This window comes from Peromyscus maniculatus, chromosome 17, assembly GCF_049852395.1.
Source record: "Peromyscus maniculatus bairdii isolate BWxNUB_F1_BW_parent chromosome 17, HU_Pman_BW_mat_3.1, whole genome shotgun sequence".
Classification (NCBI taxonomy): domain Eukaryota; kingdom Metazoa; phylum Chordata; class Mammalia; order Rodentia; family Cricetidae; genus Peromyscus; species Peromyscus maniculatus.
In genome coordinates, this window is record NC_134868.1 from 39572865 (window position 1) to 39594916 (window position 22052).

The window sequence follows — 22052 nt, forward strand, 5'->3', positions numbered from 1 at the left end:
GTGTCAGGTTCCATGGAATTGGACTTACGGATAGTTGTGATCCACCATGTGGGTGCTGGGAATCAATCTGGGTCCCCTAAGATCAGTAAGACTGAGCCATCTCTCCAACCCCATAAACTCTTTACTATGGACAGATTCTGAATTTAACCTTTCAACCTTTTCCCTATGCCATCTTAACCATGTCAGATGCCTCTTATGGTATGCCAGCAACAATGAGGCCTATATGCCTTTTTGTGTCAATGACCAGGTGACAACATACTTCACCAACCCAGGATTTTCAAGCAAGTCTCATAGTGTATCTTCACTGAACTATCTTAAATATACTTATATATCAGTGTGATAATAAAGCAAGGGGAGTGAGGCAACAGATGGGTCAGGTTATATACGATGATCTAGAATTATAAAGTAGTAAGTAGTCTATTCATCTAGCTACCCCTTCTCATAAACAACATTCAACACAAACCCTTTCCAGTGATCACACAATGCCATTTTCTATTCAGTTCACACAGAGAACTATCCAAAAATTCCATCCATTTCCTACATCTCATTCTATATCCATGAAATGTGTGATATGCCTTCATTTCCAATAGGTCTAAATACTTATCCATGGAGTCTATATCCATTCAAAAAGCACATTACTAAGAATTAAATTATCCGCAGTCAAAATACAACTGTGTGTGTGTGGGGGAAACAGAGAACTACAAATACATTTTTTTAAAGTGAAGAATGGTACAGCAATGGCCAGTGTCAACTGAGCCTCACTGTAAAGTATATCTTTCTAAATAACTAGGTCAGATCTCTTGCTCTCAGAATTCCAAAAGCTCGTAACCATAGCAGAACTTCAGACAATGGTTGAGACTATGGATTTCTGTTTCCTAGTAACAAGTCTCAGACTTTTTCATCACATAAAATTGAATATATAATGACCTTTACCTGGATTTTAATTTGGAGCTGCATTTTTTCTTCTCTTGCATTAAAAATCTTTCACTATCTGTGTAGAGAACAAGAGGGTGCTGCCATGCCCTGATTTTATATTTCTGTTGGGGGCGCATGGGGGGGGGGAGCACACTATCAAATGAGTCATCTCTCTATCTCCATTAAATTTTTTTTTTTCCAAGACAGGTTTTCTCTGTGCAATAGCCCTGGCTGTCTTGGAACTCAATTTGTAGTCCAGGTTGTCCTGGAACTCACAAGAGATTTTCCTTGACTTTGCCTCTTGAGCGCTGGGATTAGAGAGAGGTGTATAACACCATGCCTGGCAAAACGTGTTACTGTATAAATTTGAGTTTATTCATCAGGAAGGAAATATTGAAAAGAATATCTTTAGGAAATATCAAAGGTGACAGACCTGTGCTTTGTCGCAAACTTAAGTCTTGGTTAAATATTGTTCTTTTTAAACCTATATTCATACAAACTCTGAAAAAGATGAATTCCTTTTATTAAACTTACAAAGCTGAACTCTGTGGAGATGATATAACAATCAGAAAACATTTTTTTTGAATCTTAATTTTCTACTATTTCAAAAAAGTAATCTTTGATTTAAGTAGGTAACAACCCTAACACTAAACATACTGACATTTTTGTGTAATTTCTCCAGTAACTACAAGAATGTGTCCCAAGCCAGGTTATCCCCAACCTCCCATCTAAAAACAGAGGGGAGGTGTCTGTTATCCTCCCTCAACCAAAGCCATATTTTGGAATAACTTACTTGGGGTATATTTTTCCCAGTACAAAATTCAGTTTCAGTTGAGAGACTGTAGGGACTTCAAGGATAGACAATTTACTGTCTTAAAAATGGCTTTTCGGGGCTGGAGAGATGGCTCAGAGGTTAAGAGCACTGACTGCTCTTCTAGAGGTCCTGAGTTCAATTCCCAGCAACCATATGGTGGCTCACAACCATCTGTAACGAGATCTGATGCCCTCTTCTGGCCTGCAGTCATATATGCTGTATACATAATAAATAAATATTTAAAAAAAAATGGCTTTTCATAATCTCAGCTATGAGGTGGTCTTTATCAGGAGTAATTTATTAGGTAACTCAAGATTATTATCAGGACTGGTTTTATCCCATTTTTCTGCCCTAATGCCCTTAGCACTGGGTCATCCAAATAGTAGTCTCATGCCAAGAGAGCTATCATTACCAGGAAAACTGTGTTTCCTTGTTCATATCAGATTGGCTTCTTTCTCAGAGCCTCCCAAGTCAATCTTTCTCACTGTCATTTTCCTAAACTCTTATAATTCTACCTACCCTTAGAACCTATCCTTAATAAAACAGATGAAATTAACCATGGGATGAACAATGTAAAAATGAACATTTACATAAGAATTTAATCACAGCATCAAGGTGAGTACAGACAATATTTAAAATGATATACTTTCATATAGATTTAAGATATTTATAAATTCTTAAAAAGGGGGGGGACTCAGCTGGTACACATGTGAACAAACGAGGATTAAATTCAGTAACTCTTGTACCCAGAAGTCCAGTTCAAATTTCTAAACTTTTTCAAACAAAACACCTCTAAGGCTCCTAGATCAACTCCTGATTTGTATACCTATATTTTATTATAATCTACTATATCATATTTATCTGGATATCTTGTTTATTATAACTTGATTTTTAAGGCTCAAGAAAAAAATCATAAAACTTTTTAAGTCAATAAACTAATTTATTCACATTTCTCTTTAGGTATGAAATATTATGTTTAGAACAGAAAGTATGCAAATGCCCAATGAGTGTCCAAATTCATAGATGAAGGATATTCACATCTTTATTAATTTAATGGCTAAGAAGTACAAACAATGTACGTAAGAATGCAGATTGGCATCTTGTTGGAGCCACTTGTTTTATTTAAGACCACAGATTATAAACTTATTGACTTCTCTAAAAGGGGTGTTGGGAAATGAAGGGACAGGCAGTCAGGGCTACTAGTCTTTTTCTTTTCATCTTTCCGCGCTATCATTCTGTTCTGCTAAGCATTTCATTCATTTTTCCTTTCCACCTGGGACTCCAAGCTTTAGGTTGCTGCCCAGCATCACAGATTTTTAAAAGAGTTTTGTAAATTTAACTAACATTTAAGCATCAACTGTGTTGCCACGCTCAGTTTTACACTATGGACATACAAGGAAGACAGATACCATCTTCACAGTTTAGTAGAGGAATGACACACAAACTAACACACTGGGCTAAGTTATGTGAAGTTCTGTGAGAAACAAGCTTTTGTCTAACTGGACAAGTACCTAGGAACATAATAAATCCCGTTAACTGTCTGCCACTAGAAATGCTTTAAAATATCTTGCACCACTGAGTAGTGTTCAATTTTTTTTTTATGTGTGTGAGAAACAAAACAAAACAGGGGCTGGAGAGATGGCTCAGTGGTTAAGAGGACTGACTGTTGTTCTTCCAGAGGACCCAGGTTCAATTCCCAGCATCCACATGTCAGCTCACAACTTTCTATAACTCCAGTTCTGGGCACCTGATACCTTCATTCCAATGCATATAAAATTAAATAAATTGTTAAAAAAAAAAACAAAAGTAAGTGGCTGTAAAATGAAAATCGTCTCAAAGAAGCCTGTGAAAGAAGAGTGGTAAAGTTAACCTTTGTGCCGGGCGGTGGTGGCGCACGCCTTTAATCCCAGCACTCGGGAGGCAGAGCCAGGCGGATCTCTGTGAGTTCGAGGCCAGCCTGGGCTACCAAGTGAGTTCCAGGAAAGGCGCAAAGCTACACAGAGAAACCCTGTCTCGAAAAACCAAATAAAAAAAAAAAGTTAACCTTTGTGCCAACTGCTCTTCAGAGAGTTTATAGACCATCACTGCTGAGCTTGCCATGTTCCTGAGTTCCAACTCACAAAAGCTTAACTTTCACGTTTCCTCCCATCGATCCTGTGGAAGCCGGCTAAAGGCCTAAGATTGCTTGCCCTGACACTCCGAAACATCTCCCTCTCTCTAAAGAGCACCAGCTCCACCCCATGCAGCTGCTTCCTGATCTCTACTGTTGAACTTGCCTACTTTCTTGGAGTCCTAACTCAAATGGAGTGTCTTCCTCCTCTCAGCAACTGCTGAGGTTTACAGCTTGCCTTCACTGTTGTTTTTCCTCTTAAGCTAATACAACCATCATGAGCTTCAAAAAACAAAAGCAAATGTTGGGTCAACATGTGGAGGTAGAGGCAGGATGATCCTGGGTCCACCCTATTAATAGTAAGTAGGAGGGCAGGCTGGGCTCGTGAAATCCTATCTTAAAACACAAGAATTGAGTCAAGACACAAGTGTTGTTTTATGATTACTTTGTTATTTCTCATTTATAAGCATAAGGGAACTAAAAAGTGATGCTTAATAAATGAGCTCATGTATGCTTCTCAAAACTGAAGGTTAAAAAATAAGAGGTGACAGAGATGGCTCAATGGGTAAAGTGCTTGCTTTGCAAGCATGATGACTTGAGTCGGATCCCTAACACCCCCCCCCCCCCCCACACACACACGGCAGGTAGGTGGGTGGAGACAAACAGGTCTCAGGGGACAGTCAGTCTAGCCTAAACATCAAAATCCAGGTCAGTGAAAGATCCAGACTTTCTGGATTAACTGTGTTCACGTGAGTACTGATCTGGAAGTGTTCTCCCTGCTAGCTAGCTTTCATAGCTCTGGAAGGTGCTTACTCAAGCTGCTTGGGAGAGAAAAAAAAATCATCAACAATCTTATTGGCTGTGAACCCCGAAAGCTACAAAAATTGAGTGAGTAGCAAGATGTGCCCAAAGGTACAATAGAGGCACAAATGTTGTGGCATAACCAGCCACTTTCTGGTTGGAATTCAAGCCATTTCACAGGATAGAACTCATGCACAGTACCAGGAACCTGTAGTTGGGGAACTCACAGGACCTAGAACCTTCTATCATTCTGCTAACTCAACAGAATGTCAAACTGCCTTCTAGATGGTTATCTTTAAACCCATATATTAGTGCAGCTCTTAGCTTTCATCAGGAAAGTCTCTTGCTGCACTGGATGGCAGTTAAGACTGGGACTCACAACTGGACAAACTGCAGAGAATCAATGATTGCACAGTGCTTAGCCCTAAATAGAACATCTGTATCACATCTCCCCCCAGGGCTCTGGAAGCATCACAGAATACTGTAAGACAGAGGTTGTGGAGGCATGCTGCAAATTATTATCTTTTGGACATGTCAGAACCACTGCACTCATGAGCTCACAGCTCTGGTTGCCTGCACAGGATCAAGCCATCCAAAATTCTAGCATGGATGAGGAAGGGCTCACGAGGTCTTTCCTCTAGCTGAGGAGCTCCTGTAAGTTGATGGCTTCTAGGGAAGGAGGAAAGTGAGTTTCCTTTAGGGGTTTGGCCTCTGGTACATTAATTACCCTTGCTCCTAGTGGCTGGTCTTATACTCACACACATACTGGTAGCACTAACACATCTCAGTAGGTCACGAAAAGGAAGAAAGAGAATATGAAGATGGGAGTGGAACACAGTGGTGGGGCCTGGGAGGAGCTGAAGTAGTGGAATGGGAAACATTATCCAAATGTATTGTACATATGTAGGAAATTGTCATAAATATTTCTTTAAAAAGTAACAGGGCCAGTAAGATGGCTGGCTCATTGGGTAAAGACATTGCTGCTAGTAAGTTTAATGACTCATATGGTGGAAAGAAGTGACTTCTACACCAAGTAAGTAAAACACAGTAAAAATTAAAAGAAGCAAAGGTGCAGTGATGCAGGTAGTTACCTGAATCTACCTCTCCCCTCTAACTTGCACACAGAGGCAGGTGCACTTCACACACAAAAATAAAATTAGAAAAGGACATGTGAAATCTGACTACATTATTGCATGAAACAAATGTCACTTAAAATTGTTAGTATCATAAGAGATTACGAGAAGGAAATAATCTGTATTATTTCCTTAGTAAATCTTTGTGTGTCTGTGTGTGGCATATGCATGTATTTGTGTGCATACCGGCACATGGCTGAGGTGACATCAGGCATCTTTCTCGGTTGCTCTCCACCTTACTTGCAGAGCAGTTGTTCTCAAACTTCCTAATGCTGTGACCTTTAATACAGTTCCTCAGGTTGTGGTGACACCCAACTTTAAAGTCATTTTCATTGCTACTTCCTGACTGTAATTTTGCTAGTTATGAATCATAATGTGTTTTCCCATGGTCTTAGGTGACCCCTGTGAAAGGGTAGCTCAACCCCCAAAGGGGTTGGGGCCCACAAGTTGAGAACCACTGTTTTAGAGGTGGTCCCACTCAATGAACAGACTTCACCCCTTTGGCTAAGCTGGTTGTCAGCGTGCTTCAGGGTCCCACATGCATCCCCCACCACCCTGAGCTGGTGTTACAAACACGCTCTCTGCTGTGCCTGAATTTAACACAGGTGCTAGGGTTCCAATTCTGGTCTTGATGCTGCAAAGCAGGCACTTGACCTTTACTTTAGCTATCTCCCTAGCCTTCCTTAGTAACTCTTACTAAATTAGCTACGCTCACTTTCTTAGTAATACTAACCTTCAAGAGACAGAAATAAATTAGCAAGACTCCATCATTAAAACCAACACAATCTCAGCCAGGTGGTGGTAGTGCAAGACTTTAATCCCAGCACTCGGGAAGCTGAGCCAGGAAGATCTTTGTGAGGTTGAAGCCAGCGTGATCTACAGAGCGAGATCTAGGATAGGCTCCAAAACTACACAGAGAATCCCTGTCTCGAAAACAAAAACAAAAACAAAAAAACAAAAAGCAACAAAAAGAACCCCAACAATGGCAAACATACTTCAGCCACACACACTTACCTCTTAGCAGAAAACTGTTTTTCAAGATATTCGTTGCGGACCAGTTTTGTATCTCCAAACTGCCATGTGACCTGCAGGTCACAGCTTGTATTAAGCCTGCACTGCTTCAGAGTGCCATGTATGAAGTCATACTCTCTAGTATTGGTGAAACACGAAGACAAGTAAACTAAGGATGAAGAAGGAGGGAAAGAGTTATTTGTGTTGAAAATGACACTGCCCATCTGTACAATGACAAGAGTATAGCTGAGTTTGGAAACTTCATTAACAAATGAAGTCATCAATTTATATAGTTAAGGTTGGACCACAGTTATAGTTAATGTCGACCTCCTACACTTGATGTATGAAAACATTAGCCTTGTTTTTCTGTACATACCTATTCGAGTTATCTATGGTTAATACATACAGACATAAGTTAGCCCCAGAATTTAGGCTACTAATCTTTAACTTAAATCACAGTGACTCCACAATGTAGATAATTATTAGTAATTACACAAACCTGGTAGCTCTGTTAGCACTTCTTAAGGCCCTTCCCATGCAAAGATAAGGTGAATGTCAAGAATATGGTTTAACTGCTAAACTGTTTCAAAACAGCAGCAACATTTTGTATTCCTACCAGCAATGAATGTGGTCCTGTGCTCCATACCCTCCCCAGCATCTGATGCAATTAGTGTTCTAAATTTTGGCCATTAGGTGTGTAGTGGTATCTAATTGTTTTAACTTTCATATCCACAATGATATATGATGTTAATTTTTTTGTTTGTTTGTTTGAGATAGTTTCTCTGTGTAGCTTTGGAGCCTGTCCTGGAGCTCGCTCTGTAGACCAGACTGGCCTCGAACTCAGAGATCTGCCTGCCTCTGCCTCCAGAGTGCTGGGATTAAAGATGTGCACCACCACCACCCAGCATAGTAAATCATCTTTTTTACACTATCTTCTATCATCTTTCCTGAAGTTTCTCTTAAGGAGTTTGATCCAGTTTTTGGTCTGTTTTCTGACTATTGCTTTTAAGGTTTGTTTCCATGCTTGAATTAACAGTCTTATATGTTTTGTAAACAAGTTATCAAAGTCTGTAGCTTTTTGTATAAAATTCAAAATTTATAACCAAGGTTAATTTTTTTTAACACAATGGACTTGTTTATACACAAACCTCGCCACCCAATTTCTGAATCATTACTGAGGTGTATGACAGAAATGAATTGAGGTACTTATCCATGTTTTTACAGACTGAAAATAAGGGTTTGACTTCCAAAATCTGAAATCAACACAATTCTGTAGTACCCTATTTCAAGCATTAACGTAACAATATTTACATTCTTAAAAAGCCTCTACTTCACTACAACTTCCTGAGCTTTATAGTGCTGCTATCAGTAGTGACAGTTTTGTAATCATAAGAAAAATAGGTGATAGCCGGGCGGTGATGGCGCACACCTTTAATCCCAGCACTCGGGAGGCAGAGGCAGGCGGATCTCTGTGAGTTCAAAGCCAGCCTGGGCTACCAAGTGAGTTCTAGGAAAGGCGCAAAGCTACACAGAGAAACCCTGTCTCGAAAAACCAAAAAAGAAAAATAGGTGACCAATTTTATGTGCCCATCAGTAGTTGTTTGATGACCTAGTTAGATCCTTGTCGAATGTTTGAATGCTATGGTTCGATATAGCAGCTTACTCTTTTCACATCAGCTTTTGGACAAAAAGAAAGGAACAAAAACAGCTTTAAGTATGGTACTAGAAAAGTAAATGTCTACAACTGAATGCTATGGAGTGTAACAGGGCTTTTCATGAGTGTCCCTCTGGTTCCTTTGAGTTCCTCAGGGTGCTTCTGAATGTATTCCAAAGGCGGTTCCATCTCATTGATTTCAAAAACATAGTACAACACTGTTGTACTTGTTACAACTCCACTCTAATCTGTACCACCTGCTGACTGATATAGGTTCAACATAGAGGATCTATGCAAAAACCTCCCAAAATTTTCCTATTTCCACACATATCAGCAAAGTGGCACCAAATTCTAAATAATCAGGTAGCTTTCCCATTTCAGAACCAGACTGGGTGTCACATTACATTGTATCATGAGGCCAGCACCAGGACTACCTGTAAAACTGGGGAGGTCCCTGTCCTTCATCCCATTGACAGTACTTCTCAGAGCACACCATTTCTATTTTAGTTAAGTCCAGCTAAATCATCACTTTCTTTGATTATGCCTTTGGCACTATAACTGAGTTACAGTTAAATCTAAGGTCATCTAGACTCTCTCTTGAGTTAACTATCTTACTCAGGGTGTCTATTGCTGTGACAAAACACCATGAACAAAAAGCAAGCTGGGGAGGAAAGGGTTTATTTGGCTTACACTTCCACATTGCTGTTAATTACTGAAGGAAGTCAGGACAGGAACTCAAACAGGGCAGGAACCTGGAGGCCATGGAGGGGAGCTACATACTGGCTTGCTTCCCCTGGCTTGCTCAGCTTGCTTTCTTATAGAATCCCAGGACCACCAGCCCAGGGATGGCACCACCCACTGTGGACTGGGTCCTCCCCATTGATTACTAAATGAGAAAATACCTTATACCTGGGTCTCAAGGAGGCATTTCCTCAGCTGAGGCTCCTTCCTCTGATGGCTCTAGCTTGTGTCAAGTTGACACAAAACCAGCCAGTACACTATCTGAGGCTGTTTTTGTTTTGTTTGAGACAGGGTCACACTGTCACTCTGGCTGTCCTGGAACTCATTATATAGACTAGAAGATCTACCTGCCTCTGTCTCTGAGTGATGGGATTAAAGGCATGTGCCACCATGCACAACAGGCGTTATGTTTTATAGTTTTGTTTCTATGTTTGGCATATTTGGAACCAATTTTTGTGAGTTACATTAACTTTGTCTCTATCCTCAGGTTTTTGCATGTGACTATCCAGTCATTCCAGCACTCTTTGTTGACAACACTATCTTCACCCCACTGAATGCTTTGCACCTCTGTAAGAGTTAAGAGTTGTGCAGGCTACTCGGCTATTGGGACACTGATCTATTTGTCTCTGCTTCTTCCATCATCACACTGCCGCCTTTAGTACTGAAACTTCACAGTATGTACTGGAATCTGGTGGTAGTTTTACTCCTCTGACTCTATTATTCTTCACTATTAAGTTGGCTTTATGGAGCTTCTGCCTCTCCATATTAACTTGAGAATCAATTTGTTGATTTCAACAAGAGTTGTTGGGATAACAGATTGGAATGAATCTACAATTCTAGCTGTGAAAAAACAAATTTTGGCCATAGTAAGTCTTTGTACATATGAACCTGTATCTCTCCATTAGAATCTTTTCTAGAGTTTTTTTTTAATCAGAATTGTAGTTTTCTCCCCATGAACTTGTACTATATTTTAGATACTAATATAATGGGTATTAGTGGGTTTTTAAAATTTCAAATCCAACATGTCACTGAAGTTGCTTATGAGCATTAAATATTGATTCTTTTGGATTTTTTACATCCACAATCATACCATCTAAGAATAAGAGCAGTTTTATTTCTTTCCTTCCAATTGCCTGACTTTCAGTATTTAGATCAAAGTGGTGAAAACAAACAAACAGTTGTGACTTGATCTTAGGGTTTAAATTAAGCTTCAAGTTTTTACTGTTTCAAATTCATTAGGCTTTTTGCAAACACATGTTGACTATCCTTTATTCTCAGTAGTTGAGAATAAGTATTTCAGGTTTTTGACTTTTTCAAATTTTAGTGTATCTGGACAGACTTCATCACTCAAGTACCCTTATTTAAAAGTACGCTTATTTTAGTCTGAAATACTAAATCCTTAATTGTTAAAGCATCATGATGGCATCATAAAAAGTTTTGCATTTTGGAACAGTTTGGTTTTCAAGGGATTTTGGATTTCAGAATTTAGGATGAGGATACTAAACCTGTATTCCAAAAGTTGGGACATTCTATTTCTAATTTACTAATTGTCAAGCTTTTTTTTTTTTTTTTTTTTGCAAATACCAGTTTGTGCTTATTGCATTACTCATGTTTTTCTTTATATACTGACATATGTACCATTTTCTAATGTTGAACTAGCCCTACATCCCTGAGGGATACATTCCAACTGATGACAGTAAAAGCTGATGAATATTTAAAATTACACATACACACTTGTGTAAGTGCACACGTGTGGGAGGTAAAAGAATGATCTGTAGCTGTGAGCTCTTCCCTCCTGCCATGTGAGTTCTGAGACTGAACTCAAGTCATCAGGTTTGGTGGTAAGTGCTTTTCTCCACAAAGCTATCTCACTCACCCGAAATTTTTTCATACATTGTTGTATTTAACTTCCTAATGTTCACTGCGGGGTTTGCAAGTATTTTAATAGACTACATAAAAACAAAGCACAGATCAATTATGCTTTTGCCCTGTTTTGGTATTAGGGTAAAGATGGACTCAAATGTATATAAATACAACATGCCGAGTCCATTTTTGTTGTGTGTATATGGTTTCAGTGTTCAACTAACAACCAGAAAAAAGGCTCCGCCCTAATTCTCTGTCTCTCATCTGTCATTAGCTGCCTGTAGTTCTTTGTCTAGGAATTGCCTTGAAATTTTCCTCCTTCCATGTTAACATGTCCATTAATATTACCAATTTTCCAGTTCTGTTTATAAAGCCATTTCTGTGAGAGACTGTTTCACAGTAGACTTCCTGGTACTCTGGGTTTTACAACATTTCTGCACCTTCTTCTTAGATGTTCACTGAGCCACAGATGCAGGAGCTGTGTTGTAGATATATATCTATTGGAGCTTGGCTCTCCACAGTGTATCTAGTTGTGGTTCTTCTGTGGTGGTTTCCATTTGCTATAAAGTTTTTTTTTTGTTTTTGTTTTTTTTAAGAGTGGTAGCTCTTTTATCCAGGAAATGTGGCTTGTGCCTAAAGAGAGTTTGTGGACCAATAGTCTGGAACTGGACTCCTGATTCTACTTTTTGCTGTTTTCTGAGACAAGGTCTTACTATATAGACCAAAGTGGTCTTGAACTCAGAGATCTGCCTGCTTCTGCACCTAGAGTGCTGATATTAAAGGCATTCGCTACCATGCTTGGCTTGGTTCTATCTTCTTAAAGAGATTACTGAGATTACTGAGAACTGGTATACTTTATTCCCTAAATGTATAAAGAATATTCACCAGTGAGCCCATTGGGCTTGGTGCTTTCAATGCAGATGTATAACTATTAATTTGATTTCTAATATAGACTTATACAGATGGCGTATTTCCTTTTTATTTTTTGTGTGCATACAATGTTCCTATCTATCTGAGAATGGGCATGTCTCTATGTGGATGTGAGAAGACAACTTTTGAGTAGTTGGTTCTCTCCCTTCCACTGTGGCTTCTGAGGAGCAAACTAAAGTTGTCAAGTTTGTGTGGCAAGTGCTTCTACCTACAGAGCCATCTCATTGGCCCTGCCTATTTCTTCGTGTGAGTCTTGGTTTACTGTGTATTTCAAGAAGTGTACATTTCATTTAGTGTATGAAATACTGGGCACAGAGTTAGTCACACTAAGAAGATAATGTCCATGAGATCTATAGTGATACTTCTCTTCTTGGCACTCTTCTTAGCAATGCAAAACCAAAGTTGTTGATCTTTATCTTTTTCTAATACATCCATTGAATGCTGTGCATTTACCTCTAAGCACTGCTTTTACTGTGTCCCCCAAATCTTGTGTTCTCATTTCCACTTAGTTCAAGATGCTTTAAAATTTCATTTGTAATTTAGTCTTTGAGCTATGTTACTTAAGAAGTGTTGGTTTAATCTTCAAGTATTTGAAGATTTTCCAGCTATCTTTTCTGATATTTCAATGTTTTAAATCTCATTCTGATCTAAGAATAGGCTTCATATGAGGTATATTTTAAGGCACAGATGTGTGTGTGTGTTTTGTGTATCTCATGTGAGCTTAAGAAGAATGTGTACTATACTATCACTGGACTAGTGTATAGCTATGTATTAAATCCAGATAACTGATGGTGGTGTTGAGTTCCATTACAATCTTACTGATTTTTCATCTGCTGAATATATCCATCTCTGATGAAGAGGTGCTGAATTTTCAAATATAATAGTGGATTTGTCTATTTCTCCTTGCAGTTTTATAAGGTTTTGCATGAGTTTTTATTTCAATTACTATGTAGAGAGAAAGGCTTTGAACTTGTGAACTTTATTCCTCTGCTAGGATTCCAAGAATGTACAACACATCTGCTTTCTATTTGGCTATTCATTTCCTACTTTATTTCTTTGAAGCAATTTTCTGTTTTTTAATTTGTTTCAAGGTTGTCATTGCTTAGTGAAGCATATTTATGATGGCTGCTTTAAAAGTGGTCCTTCTAGGAGAAAGAAAACAAGTTTCTCCAATGGAATGAACCTGGGTCTATCAATCACATCACAGGGCAGGCCACATGCTCAGGAGTAGCTACCAACACAAAATGGGATCCATAGTTTTTGTGTGCTTTTTAGTTATGGTTTAGTGCTTTTTGTCTTTTCAGTTGATTTTTTTTTCCTTTCTTCTTCTTTTTTTTTGAAGGAGAGAAAGAACATGAACATGGATGGATAGGGAGGTAGAGACCTGAGAGGACTTGGGGGAAGGAAAGAATATGATAAAAATATACTATGTGAAGAAATTTAAAAAGTAAAATATTTTCAAATAATCCCAACCGGTGTACTCAGAGTACTAATTTTTTTTATGAAGAAGCTTTTCTCACTCAAGTTGAACTTTTCCTGAATGGTGGCAATATTAAAAGATTTTATTATGTCTTGGACATCTAGGTACTATTATGAGACTCTAGAGCATATCTAGCCTTGTATTTTGTCAAGTCTTTACCAAAACCATGCTGCTTGGGGAAATTGCTGGTAGTCAAAGTGAACAGCTAATCCCACAAGGCAGCATTGGAGTCCTTGTTCTCTATAGGGCATGCACCAATACTCTGGAGGATGCGCTCACAGGCAGGGAAAGTACGTGGCCTACTTTCTCAGCCTCCACTGGTTTGTGGGAGGGATGAATGCCTGGATGTGGTAGAAGACCAAGCTCTGCATTTTGCTTTCCGCATCTCTGCACTAGTAAGAAGGCCAGGGTTTAGGGAGTATGGAATCTACTGATGTTGAAAGGCAAAGGATGGCAGGAAAGTCGAGGCTCCCTACTTGGTCACTCCTGGTAAAGGAAAGAGAATGCTAACCTTGTTGTAGTCTAGGTGCCCTACTTGGCTTCTTCTGACACCACATTTGGTGGCAAGGTGCACCTGCTCGTCTCTTTCCTCTACTTAACATTTAATGACAAAGGTGTAGTCATGCCCCTCACCCAAATTCCTGGAATTTCATAGTAATAGTATAGTATTTAATAGCTCCCATCTCTCTAAGATGCCTCACTTTTAGTCTCATGGCAAAGAAAATATGACTTTTATTTAATTTTTTGTAGGAAAAGCCTTTGCCAAGTGGTATTCTAGGTGGTAGGAATCATGGTTGGAACAAACAAAAAGTCCAGAAAATGTATCATTAACTATTCCCTAGCCTCAGGTTCCTCAGGTCTTTCTTCTCTGTTCTTTTTGAACCTAGCATACATTTGTTTTACACGCGAAACTCCAGGGGTTTTAGTGTAATTATCGAGAAGACTGGGAGCTGTGTGTACTCCATTTTGTGTCATATCAGAGGCATGTGTATCTGAGGGAAGGAAGATTTTTTTTTAAGAATTTTCAAAATAATGTTTAATGTAGCAGGGAAACATATTGCAGAAATAATTTCTTTTTAATCCGGGAAGGAAGATTTGATTTGATCTAGTTTAATATAGTCAGAATGAACAGAAATGAACCAGAGAAACAGGGTTTTTACAAAAGTTCTCATTTTGTATAAGCTTTTACCTTTCTCAGTTGTCCTCCTGATCTTTGGAATGGTGAATTTCTTCCCAGAACTGGCTTCTGCATCAGTAGTCCATGAAGATTCACTGTCTGGGCTCATTCTCCATGTCTTATCATTCTCTTTCACTTCCATTTTGTTGGTGGCCTAAAATCAACCCCAAGTTAAGATTAACAGAAATGCTTCTTACCCATCTATGGAAGTATGGCAGTACAATGTGGGAGTAATCTGAAAGCACTCAAAGAAAACTGAGTAACGATATATTCTTAGTCACACTGTCAACAGGTTTCCATTGCAATTTACCAGGTTATCCCAAATAGAAAATGAATCAATTCAAAATATTTTATATAAGAAAATGTTCAATAGATCACTCTCTTGTAATTTACTGGATTACAAATGAGTAGCCGAAAGCCTCTCCATTCCCAAAAAGCTTAAAAACTTCCCTCCATTCCCAAAAAGCTTAAAAACTTCCACCAATGATTTTTATAAACATGGTAAAGTTCTTGCTAAACATTCTATTCTATAAAAGCTCATTTTTCTATATACCATTTTACTACAATTTTCTTTAAATCATAATTTCTAGCTTTAGTTATGAGTCTCACATGTAGCTTACTGATGACCATCCCTAGTATTAATGAAGAAACTTCTCTTTTTTCTCCATCCACTCCTCCTTCTCCCTCCAATCCACACTCTTCAGATTTTTCTTTTTTAATAAATGTTTCCTTTTTAAATTTTTATTTTATTATATTATGTGTATGGGTATTTTGCTTGTGTGCATGTATGTGTATTACATGTATGCAGGGTCCACTGAGGTCAGAAGAAGGCATCTGATGCCCTGTAACTAGAGTTAAGAGATAGTTGTGAGCTGCCATGTAGGTGCTGGGAATTGAACTTGGGCCCTCTGGAAGAGCAGCAAGTGCCCTTAATTGCTGAGCCATCTCTCCAGCCCCTCAAACACTCATTTATCTCTCCAACTAGAACTCACACTAGCTATTAAAGGAAGTTCCGGTGCTTCCATACAAAGAAATTTATGTGACTAGGCATTTTTATACCATTTCGTAATATGGTTCACGAGCTGCTTGATTGATGACAACTGCTTAGTTCAAACATTCAATCACAAAGCAAATTATGAGATGATCAATTTCTGCAGACAAGTGACAAAAGGTAAGAGCGTATAAAAGGTTTACAGGGGCTCTCTCAGTCTACCTACTTTCTGTGCTCTCTAGGAGACCTGCAATGTTCTAACAACAGGTTAAGAATAGGAAATCAGCAAGAAAATGAGCCTTTCCTTCAGCCATCCACAGTTGCAAACTCTAGTGAACTAGTTTCTCCTAAAAAGAGTACCTTAGAGGCAGGCAGGGCTCTGTGAATTCAAGGCCAGCCTAGTCTACAATTCAGGACAGCTAGGACTACATAGTATGACCCTGTCTCAAACAAACAAGAATATCTTTACAATATCCAACTACAATAAAAAAAAAGGCCATCTCCACCTGGCAGCTTAGTAATGAAAATGAAGAATAATTTAGAGAAACTGATACTATAAAAACCTCTCAATTAGTCATGATTTATTACTAACAACAAATAAGGCATAAAACGGTTGGTTGGTTGAACGTACTTGAAGGGCCAAGTGTTCAATATTGCCATTGTAGTTAAATTACACATTCAGTTATATGTTTTCTTAAAAAACATTCTTCTAGTAGAATTTACTAATAAAGAAGGTTTCTGAAATTAATTGTTTCTTGTTGCTTAGGACAGTATCACAAAAAGCTAATTTTAAAGCTGACAAAAGATGTTACTCGAGAAAACAATGGGGTTCAATATTATCCATTGGCTAAGCTATAGGTTGTTACTTTTCAATTAACAACTTTCTTGTATAAATATTTCTTCAAGTTCAGTCCAAATAAACCAGTCACATTAATAAGTCATTTTTTACACTTATGTATCACAGACTCATGGCCATTTCTATTACACAGTAGTACTGTAAGTATTACATATATTTATATACACATTGTTTACTTTTCTATGATAAGATGAAAAAGTTTCAATCCTAAAGGTTTGTGCTGAGGTGTTCTCTCGAGTACTAGGACTATCCTAGGTGAAATATTAGAGTAAGAAACGGAATAAATTCTAAAAACATCAGTAACAGGTAATGAACAACAGATACAGGAGAACTAAAGAATAAATGAACTAAAATATAGGTTGCTCAACAATAAAACATCTATTCATATAGGTTTTAAAATGTGTATATTATGAACAACTTTGAGTCAATACACTTAAGCATTAGATAAAACAAATTCTTGGGAAATATAACTTACTAAAATTCAATCTAAAAAAATAAAAATTGACAATCTACTAAAAAATTAAGTAATAAAAACAGATTTTGAAAGACACTATTAATAAATCATCATAATCTAAACTTATCTCCAAAAGGCAAGGATGATTTAACAGTAGGAAAAATGTCCATGTTTTTATTATATAAAGTAGTTATTTTAATAGATGCAGAAAAAAGTTAAATTAAAAATTCATTTATAAATTTTGTAAAGCTTAATAGACAGGAATAGAACCATCTATAACCCAACTTTATATATAGTCTACTGAAAATCTATAGGAACTGGAAGTGTAAGAATAAAATAAGCATACTTGCTTTTCCACTTAATGGTGTACTGGAGTTGCTCATAAGAGTAGAAGAAATAAAATGTACAAAGAACTTTTAAAACGTAACGGAAAAGTGAGACTGGGTGCCCAGGCTTCGGACTTTCAAGGAGTGACAAAGACTGACTCAGTTCCAGAAAGAAAGCTCTGACGCAAATGCTAAGCAGATTACACAGAACGTTAGTCAGAAAGGCAAAGTGTAATAATGGATTAGAATTCTGGTTTTACCACAAAGAATGTTACACTGAGCAAAGTGCCTAACTTCTCTGTAACAGTATCTATGTTACATGGTTAGAAGACTGGTCCACTGGAACTGCACAAAACTAACTGTAAATGTAAACCTGATTCCTTTCTATGGACCAGCCCCAGTCTACTGAGACGCGCAGTGTTGTAAAGACAAACAGAAGTCAAATACAGGCCTATCTCTAGTTCTATAGTTAACCAGGGATCAGGACCTTGGCAAGTCAGTATATTTCCTTTACAGAACATTATCTTGTGTGTACAATGAATGTTTATATATTTTTTCACAGACAAGTTGATGACAAAAAAAGAAACTCTTAAAGTTGAACAGTTGGTTTATAGATTTAAACCCCTCAAGATCTATTTTTACACTTTATTATTTGTGTGTGTGTGTGTGTGTGTGTGTGTGTGTGTTTGTGCATGTGTGTCAGGGTGGGGTGGGGTGTATGTTACATTTTCCACGGTACCTGCATAGAGGTCAGAGGACAACTTGAGGGAATTGATACTAAACCATTGTTGAGCTCCCTCAAAATTTAGTTTAATTGTATTTTTATAAGTCAACCATTACAAATCAAGAACACAAGTTCTTAAGACTACTAGTTATAAATGAGAAAGTGCTCTAAAACACTACTCCCAACCAACTCCCACAAAATATTTCAGCTAATATTCAGAATAATTCAAAAAACAAAATAGTCACTAATTAAGTCTTTACTAAGATAACTGAACAAGCCCCAGGAGTCCTGGATTTCCTTTAGTAAGACTCAAAGCCATCCGTTTCCTCTTACAAGAATATAGTCGGAGTCGCCGGAGAGAAGGCTCTGTGGTTAAGAGTGCTTGCTGCTGTTGAAGATGCACTTCCCAGCACTCACATAGCAGCTTATAATTTTAACTCCAGTTCTGTGGGATCTGATGTCCTTCTCTGGTCTCCACTGGCACTACATGTACATGCTGCACTTAACATGCATACAAAACATACATAACAAATTAATCTTCAAAAAGAAAAAAAGAATAGCTAAGTGTTACAGACCCTCACGGCCCACAACTAAAGTATTTAGCACTTAGCTCTTTGTGGAAGGACATGGCTACCCCACCATAGATTAAAGCAATTTAAATACCAAAGGGCTAGAGCTAAATTAAAACTAGACTTCATAATTTCCATTATGAAACGAAACTCCATCTCCTGCATCCCACTGTCTCAACCATCTTTCTACTGAACTCTAAACTCTTCTCCTCATTTTCATTCTATTCCTCTACAGTATTTACACAAACTCAAATTTGATCACGTACAAAACAAAGTGGACAAGTTTGCCTTAGTCTCTAGCGACCTCTCACTATCCTCAGTCTACTCTGATTTCCACCTAAAAAGCAATTTCCAAAGTCCTTGATGCCTTTCACATCAGTCTCTTATGCTCCTAAGTTCCTTCCGACTCATATCTGGCTCCCTATATTTGATAATCTGACCAATATGTTTTTGGAATAACTTAGTCATGCCCAGTTGTCTATGACTTCATAATTCTGATATTATAGCTAATTTTTAGGTATTGATTTCTTAGCTTCTTAGTAACACATTTATCTCAAACTGTTCTTCACAACTGCTTTAATTTTCTACAGAAAAGAAATCAGAAAATATTTTTTAATTACTTAAACATATTTCATCAGGTCTAACCTCTGAAATTTTGATTAGAAAAAAAAAAAAACCTCCCCAAACATCATGAGGTTGGGGGATGAAGCTAGTGGCAGAGAAACTGGTTAGCATGTATAATGCCTTGGACTTGGTCCTCAGTATTACAAGTCATATCATACCACACAAAATCTTGTGGCTTTAATTTGGCTTTTATTATCTGTGAGATTGGTTTAGTTTTATTTTTCTGTGAATCATCCTACCTTTTCTTCGATTACTATTTTTTAAACATAGAAATGAATCTTTTAATGATTTGTAAAGCCTCGACACAAAAATTGTTCATCATATGATACAAAACATATATTTTGTTTAATGATAGCTTCCTCCTATAGCAAGTCACTTTGTCACGTGTATAATATTAATATCTATTTATGCTTATGGCATCTTCCTCTCAAAAAATGTGTGTTCTCATTTCTGAAACTCTTATTACACATTCTTGCCAGATATGGGTAGTGATAGATAATGTTTATTGTCAATGTGACTGGTTTTAGAATCACCTAAAAGACACCTCTGGGTGTCTGTGAGTGTTGTAGAATATTATTTTAAGGTGTGTTACTTTTATGTTGCCTTTGTTTAACTCTGTGAAGCTGTGTTACTGTGCCTGTGTAAAACACCCGATGGTCTAATAAAGAGCTGGCCAATAGCAAGGCAGGAAAAAGGATAGGTGAGGCAGAGAGAACATATAGAGAAATCTGGGAGGAGAGATCTAGCTAGCAGCCAGAGAAGGTGGAGACTGCAGGGGCCAGCCACTCAGCTACACAGCAAGCCACAGAGTAAGATTTAAAGAAGAGAATGGGAAAAGCCCAGAGGCAAGAGGTAGACAGAATAAGTTAAGGAAAACTGGCAAGAAAGAAGCCAAGATAAGGCCAGGCATTCATAATTAACAATAAGCCTCCATGTGTGATTAATTAGGGAGCTGGGTGGCAGGCCCCCCAAAAGAGAAAGAGTAAAAACCCCCAAAAACACTATGTGAAGATGTTTCCAAGTGGTTTAACAACTGAGGAGGGAAGACCCACCCTGAATATGGGCAGCACCACCCAGGCTAAATACAAAGAAAAAAGGAGAAAGTAGTTGAGAACCAGCATTCATCTCTGCTTCCTGACTGGGGATGTGATATGCACAGCTGCCTCACCCTTCTGCCACTATACTTTTCCCATCATTATGGATCATATCTTTCTTCAAACTGGCCTTTGAGCAAGTCTGTGGGACATTTTCTTGATTGATGACTGATAGAGAAAAGCCCAGCCCACTGTGGGCAGTGCCATGCTTGGGCAGGTGGCCTTGGGGCACTTAAGAAAAAGCAAACTGAGCAATCCATGAGAGCAAGCCAATGAAGAGCATTCCTCCATGGTCTGTGCCTCAAGTTCCCATCTCCAGGTTCCTGCCTTGGCTTCCCTTAGTGATGAACTAAAAACTGTAAGATGAAAAAACCCAATTCCTCCACAAGTTGATTTTGGTCACAGTGTTTATCACAGCAATGGAAAGCTAATCAATACACCTGTAGTTTGCCTTTAACACAATGTTTTGGGAGACTGACCATTTGAATATACTTCCTGGTCATTTTTACTTTCACAGCTGTGAAAAGCTCACTCAAGGTTTTAAGCCATCTTCTATCAACATATGATCAAGAAGGCTTTCTGTGAAATTCTAGCTGCCAATTACACGTTTCAAATAATTTCCCTTGTTTTTAAAACCAGTCCTTTTCTTTTTCTGAACAGGAATGTTTTATAGTCAAAATTGTATTTTCTTTTATCTTAGAGGAGTGTGGGGAGGGGGAATGCATGATTAGAATATATGGCATGAAAAAATTCAATTAACAAAAGAAATAATATTCAAGCTTGGTGTGGCACTTTATGACTGTCATGTCAGCACTTGGTGAGGATGTGGGGTTCATTTCCACAGGATGATGTAAACTTCAATACAGTCTTGTCTACATAGTAAGACCTTGTTTCAATCAGTCTAACAATTTCCCATCTAACAGTCACTAATTTGTGGGTGTTTTTCTCTGGTAGTTTTTAACATATTATCTCTGAAATTTCACATATATTATGATGTTCTAGGTAAAGTGTTTGATGGGATTTCTTGAAAGGCATTGCACCTTTTAATAGTTACGACAGGCTGGTGAGATGGTTCAGCAGGTGGCTATCTGCTCCTGAGACTGATAACCTGAGTTCAACCCTTAGGTCCCACATGGTGGATAGAGAGCACTGACTCTTAATAAGCTGTACTGTGGAATCCACACATATACTGTAGTCTGGAATTCACATGTTGTATGTACAATTGCACACAGACACAACATGAACGCATATATACATACAAAATAAATGTAATTAGAAGAAAAATGTTATATGACATTCCCAGCAATTTGTACACTAACTGTTATGATATCTAAGTACTTATGTTCAAATATCTACCTTCTAAGCCCTTCATTAATATTCAAAATCTAGTTCACTGTTTCTTCAGTGGATTTTAATCTGCCATACGATTGAGTTCTTAAAAAAATTTAAATTACAGGGGCCGGAAAAATGGTCAAATAGTTAAAAGCACATACTACTCTTATAGAAGAGCAGGGTTCGGTTCTCAGCACCTAAGTCAGGTAGCTCAAAACTGCCTCTAACTCCCAGTTGTGGGAGACCTTATACTCTCTGGCCTGAGGGCACATGCATGTAATGCATATAAACTCACTCAGCCTCATATACATACACAAAAATAAAGTAACAAATGTTTGAGAAATTTAAATTACACTTATTTATTTGCACCCTCCACCACGTATGTGTCTGTGTGTACAAGTTCCATGGTGTATGAGTAGTGGTCACAGGACAAATTTCAGAAATTAACTTTCT

At 38.0% G+C, this 22052-nt stretch overlaps 1 protein-coding gene across 6 annotated transcripts in view; it reads right to left on the reverse strand.

Annotated features, from left to right (window-relative positions):
• Window positions 1-22052, reverse strand: part of Tex15 (testis expressed 15, meiosis and synapsis associated) — a 71703-nt gene that overhangs the window by 34470 nt on the left and 15181 nt on the right. For 4 of the 6 annotated variants that reach the window (XM_042262589.2, XM_006973946.4, XM_015992790.3 and 1 more), the window contains exons 3-4: window positions 14642-14783; window positions 6788-6953 (exon numbers count right to left, since the gene is read on the reverse strand). In XM_042262589.2, coding sequence (XP_042118523.1) covers window positions 6788-6953; window positions 14642-14771 — 296 coding nt within the window. In that variant the 5' untranslated portion in view covers window positions 14772-14783. Of the gene's footprint in view, window positions 1-6787; window positions 6954-14641; window positions 14784-17276; window positions 17475-22052 lie in introns of those variants that run through there. The other 2 variants (XM_042262587.2, XM_076553532.1) reach the window with 2 other exon arrangements.